Raw genomic sequence first — 4,762 nt, 5'->3', positions numbered from 1 at the left:
AAAAAAAAAAAAAAAAAAAAAAAAAAAAGTCAGGCGCGGTGGCTCACGCCTGTAATCCCAGCATTTTGGGAGGCCGAGGCGGGCGGATCGCCTGAGGTCAAGAGTTCGAGACCAGCCTGCCAACATGGTGAAACCCCGTCCCTACTAAAAATACAAAACTTAGCAGGGCGTGGTGGTAGACACCTGTAATCCCAGCTACTTGGGAGGCTGAGGTAGGAGAATTGCTTGAACCCGGGAGGCCGAGGTTGCGGTGAGCCGAGATCGCGCCATTGCACTCCAGCCTGGGCAACAAGAGCGAAACTCCGTCTCAAAAAGAAAAGAAAAATACGGTCCCCACCCAGGCTGTGTTCCAGCCACACTCAAGCCAGGTACTAACGTGCATGCAACGGTTTTCAAAAAAGCATTTCCTTGGGAACAAAAATGCATTTTCTTGTCGCGGAGCACTGGCAAGCATAAGCAGCCCGAGGTAAAGGAAGGGAAAGGCAAGGAGCAGGACGTTCTGTGTATCACGATCCCTTTGCCAAAGGGAAAAGCACATGGTAAATATCAGCAGTGTGGACACCACGTAAATGCACAGGAACAGGAATGGTGCTTCAGAGAAGGGCTTCTGAAGAGGGCCGCAGGTATGGATAAAGGACAGCCTCATTTTGCGCCTGGATACTGCTCTATTCCAATATTTTTTCCTGTCAACGAAAAAGATGTATGTGTAGGCCAGCTGCAATGCAGTGGCGCCATCTCGGCTCACTGCAACCTCCGCCTCCCGGGTTCAAGCAGTTCTGCCTCAGCCTCCTGAGTAGCTGGGATTACAGGCGCCTGCCACCATGCCCGGCTAATTTTTGTACTTTTAGTAGAGACGGGGGTTTCACCATGTTGGTCATGGCTGGTCTCGAACTCCTGACCTCGTGAGCCACCACGCCTGGCTTGACTCTTTAAAAGGTAAAAACACACACGGTTCACCAGGGCTCCTTCCAGTCCCTTATCATCTGAGAAGCCTGAAAAGTGTCAATCCTGCACTCAAAGGTGAGCCTCAAAGAACAGTCCTCAGCGCAGGGCTTCCTGATTATCCCTCCACGAGTGTCTCCACAGCATCAGGACCCCAGACGCAGAGTTCGCTAATCACTACCCTTCAGGATGCCTCTGACCTCTAGCAATTCAAACCTGCCGCACCGCCCCCTAAATTGTGCTCCTCTGTCACGGTGCCCCCAAAACCTATGGGTTACTGTGGCACCAAAATCAGGTACCCGGCCGGGCGCGCTGGCTCACGCCTGTAATCCCACCACTTTGGGGGCCAAGGCGGGTGGATCACCTGAGGTCAGGAGTTCGAGACCAGCTTGGCCAACATGGTGAAACCCCGTCTCTACTAAAAATACAAAAATTAGCCAGGCGTGGTACCGGGCGCCTGTAATCCCAGCTACTCGGGAGGCTGAGGCAGGAGAATCGCCTGAACCCGGGAAGCAGAGGTTGTAGAGAGCCGACATTGCACCATAGCACTCCAGCCTGGGCGTCAGAGTGAGACTCCGTCACAAATTAAAAAAACAAAAAAAATCGGATCCCTTGGCCATTGTGTCTCAGCAATCCTACCCTGTTACACTCTGTGTCCAAATTCTACCCCCACAGTGCCCCCAAGTCTTGTCCCCGGGTCACTGTCCTGCCACCCCAACAGCCACAGGCCCGAACAGCCAAACCGCGGGACCCTTCCCCCGCAGGGCCTGGCCCTGTTTTTCTGCACTCCACCCCGGTCCTCCTGCCCAACCGCCAGCCCCGAGCTGTAGGGGCGGCGCCCACGGACAGCCAATCAGCGGTTGGCGCACACGCCCCCTCGCCACAGCCAATCCGCAGCAGCCCTGCAGCTCCACCCCTCACCTGCTGGACGCCAGCGCGCCAGGGCCCTGAGCCCCTCCTGGGTCCAGCTGGGGAGTCTGCATACCCCAGTGCCCTGCGGACCCAAAACCCAGGAGTTTCAGGCCCTTCTCCCTCTGATCCAGATGTCTCAACCCCCCACTTTCTCTTCCCTCTGGACTTTTCTTGCCAGCTACCTTCCTATTCCACAGGCACCGAGAGGAAGACTCCTTTTCCCTGAGGGCCAAGAATAAGGAGGAGGGCCTTTTGTGCCTCCCCCTCCATTACCTCCTAATTGCGCTTAATTTACTCTCCCCTGCGGGCCTTTAGCGCGCTGGTGAAGCCAAACCGCTCTACCTTTCCCAGGAGCCCCTGGCGACAGCGACAGGGCTAGCAACATCAGGCACCTGCTTGCTGCAAGGCCTGGCGTTGGGGGGCGGGGGGAGCTGCAGTCCTTCAGGGTAGAGGCAACTTGTGGGTCTGGGGTGCTGGGGCTAAGTGGGCAGAAGGACTCGTCTAAAGGGTGGGAAATAAATATAACAATGTCTTCCTCCTTCTGGCTGCAAATTGCTTTTATGGGAACCTGCAGGGTGACCTGGTACCTTCCTAAGTGGGCTTAGAGTCTAAGGGCTTGGGGGCTGCATCTGATACAGGTTGGAGTTTGGGGTGGGAGAGTCCTAGGAAGGGGGCCCCAAGTAGAAATGAGAGAAATCAGAAGGGAATATCAGGGGCGTCCACGGGGGTGCTCCGACTGGCCTTGCGCCCGTACCCCAGCTCTGCACCCCCTGTCACGAGCAGTTCGATGCCCGTGCAGAAGTTGGCTTCGGAGGCCAGGAACACTGCCGCAGCCCCGACCTCAGCGGGCTGGCCCATGCGGCCCAGTGGCTGGGGAGAAAAGAGGGGGGAAGGAGGTCAAGAGAAGCCCCACTTGATCGCCATGTCCCCCACCCCCAAGCCACCTTCTAGCACCTGGATCTGAACCCCACTCCTACCTGGGCCAGCATGCCCTCCAGGATCGTGGCCCTAGGGTCTGGTGTGAAGGCTGCCAGCTCCTCCCACAGTGGGGTGCAGATGTTACCTGGGGAGATACTGGGGGAAGGGAGAGAGGGGATCAAAGAAATCTGTCTCGAATCACTTGGGATCACTCCCAGTCACCCCAGTTCCCCCAGAAGGCTCTCAGCCTGCTCAGAGCAGCTCACCAGTTGACTCGGACACCATATGGACTTTCATCCAGGGCCAAGGCTTTGGTCATGGCCGTTACTGCCCCCTGCAGAAAACGGAGCAGGGAAGAAAGTTCAGTCCCCGGGACATGGGGTCCCTGCCATCCATTGCCTCTTGCCTGCCAGCGGGGGCATCAGAATGGGGAAGTCATGCCCTCCTTGAAGGCTGTTTCAGAGGCACCAGCCTTGGTTTCTTGGGAGAAACTTGGCATAGAAATCTGTCACAGGAAGGCCAGGTGCGGTGGCTCACTCCTGTAATTCCAGCACTTTGGGAGGCCGAGGCGGGTGGATCATGAGGCCAGGAGATCGAGACCATCCTGGCTAACACGGTGAAACCCCGTCTCTACTAAAAATACAAAAAATTGGCCGGGCGAGGTGGCGGGCGCCTGTAGTCCCAGCTACTCGGGAGGCTGAGGCAGGAGAATGGCGTGAACCCAAGAGGCAGAGCTTGCAGTGAGCCGAGATTAAGCCACAGCACTCCAGCCTGGGTGACAGAGCAAGACTCCATCTCAAAAAAATAAAAATAAAAAAATTAAATAAATAAATAAAAGAAAAAAACAGAAATCTATCACAGGCAGAAATGCCTGGGTGCTGAATCTGGCAGTTGGGTGTGAGACTCTCTAGGGACAAGATCTTGCTGGGTTTGGCTCCTAAGGTGTCTGGACTCCAAGCCAAGGCCCAGGGGAAGGAGTAGGGAGGGAAGGAAGGGGTAGGGGCTACTGTACCTTGGTGGCCACATAGGGAACTGCCTGGGTCTGGCCAATTGCCCCCACTAGGCTGGAGATGTTGATGACATTCCCTTGGCTCTTCCGCAGGTGAGGGAGGGCGAGCTAGGGAGACAAGAGGCCAAGTAAGCCACACAAGCCCTGCATCTCCCCAGACCACTGAAACACAGCCACAGCCATCCTGACGTCTGGGATGACAGCCATCTCCCCGGCGTGTTTCATTTGATCTCAGTGACTGCTAGAGACAGCATCTAACGTCACACCTTCTCTGGTTTGCCCTAGGGTCGCTGGATCTCAGCACTCAAGGAGTCTGTCCTTGGTGGGAAGAGATTTCTCTCTCTTCTCCCGGGTCTTGTCTGTCTTTATCTCTATCTCTGTTCCCCTCTCCCTTGGTCTTTGTATGTTACTCAAATTCCTGTCCATATCAAGACAGGAAAATGGATGAGAGATCCAGAAGGCTGCATATTTTTCAAAAATGGGATGAAGTTCTTTTCCGATGAAGTCTCTGTGGCCCAGGCTGGAATGCAGTGGCATGATCATAGCTCACTGCAGCTCCAAACTCCTGGGCTCAAGCAATTCTCCCCGCTCTGCCTCCCAAAGTGTTGGGATTACAGGCGTGAGCCATCACACCCAGCCAGGAAGGTCTTTTATCCACGGAGGGGAAGATGGTTTCTATGAGGCCTTTATGAAAGGCACTCTAGACCAGGCACAGTGTCTCATGCCTGTAATCCCAGCACTTTGGGAGGCTGAGGTGGGTAGATCATCTGAGGTCAGGAGTTTGAGAACAGTCTGGCCAACATGATGAAACCCCATCTCTACTAAAAATACAAAATTAGCCAGGCATAGTGGCACATGCCTGTAATCTCAGCTACTTGGGAGGCTGAGGCAGGAGAACTGCTTGAACCTGGGAGTTGGAGGTTGCAGGTGGCCAAGATCGCGCTACTGCACTCCAGCCTGGGTAACAGAGCAAGACTCTGT

General features: G+C 55.1%; 2 protein-coding genes across 2 annotated transcripts in view; both read right to left on the bottom strand.

The window, feature by feature from the left end:
- Positions 1-2,393: 2,393 nt before the first annotated feature.
- Positions 2,394-3,988, bottom strand: LOC111520097 (17-beta-hydroxysteroid dehydrogenase 14). The gene is made up of 5 exons (XM_023182583.3): positions 3,971-3,988; positions 3,785-3,889; positions 3,039-3,106; positions 2,832-2,928; positions 2,394-2,724 (listed from the first exon to the last, which is right to left on the bottom strand). Exons 1-5 carry the CDS (start codon positions 3,986-3,988, stop codon positions 2,551-2,553), a joined length of 462 nt encoding a protein of 153 aa, XP_023038351.3. The 3' UTR covers positions 2,394-2,550.
- Positions 3,989-4,191: 203 nt separating this feature from the next.
- Positions 4,192-4,762, bottom strand: part of LOC113223709 (sarcoplasmic reticulum histidine-rich calcium-binding protein-like) — a 1,658-nt gene continuing 1,087 nt past the window's right edge. The window contains exon 2 of the mRNA XM_031934876.1: positions 4,192-4,199. Within this exon, the coding sequence (XP_031790736.1) occupies positions 4,192-4,199 (8 nt within the window). The remainder of the gene's footprint in view (positions 4,200-4,762) is intronic.

The sequence above is a fragment of the Piliocolobus tephrosceles genome, chromosome 21, assembly GCF_002776525.5.
Source record: "Piliocolobus tephrosceles isolate RC106 chromosome 21, ASM277652v3, whole genome shotgun sequence".
Lineage (NCBI taxonomy): Eukaryota > Metazoa > Chordata > Mammalia > Primates > Cercopithecidae > Piliocolobus > Piliocolobus tephrosceles.
This window is presented reverse-complemented; position numbering and strand designations above follow the sequence as displayed.

Bases quoted from the DNA above. Each gene is read 5' to 3' on its own strand.
- LOC111520097 (XM_023182583.3), bottom strand. The intron at 3,107-3,784 runs GTACAGTAGCCC...CGTTTTCTGCAG, and splicing joins TTCCCTATGTGGCCACCAAG to GGGGCAGTAACGGCCATGAC. The intron at 2,929-3,038 runs GTGAGCTGCTCT...CCCTTCCCCCAG, and splicing joins TATGGTGTCCGAGTCAACTG to TATCTCCCCAGGTAACATCT.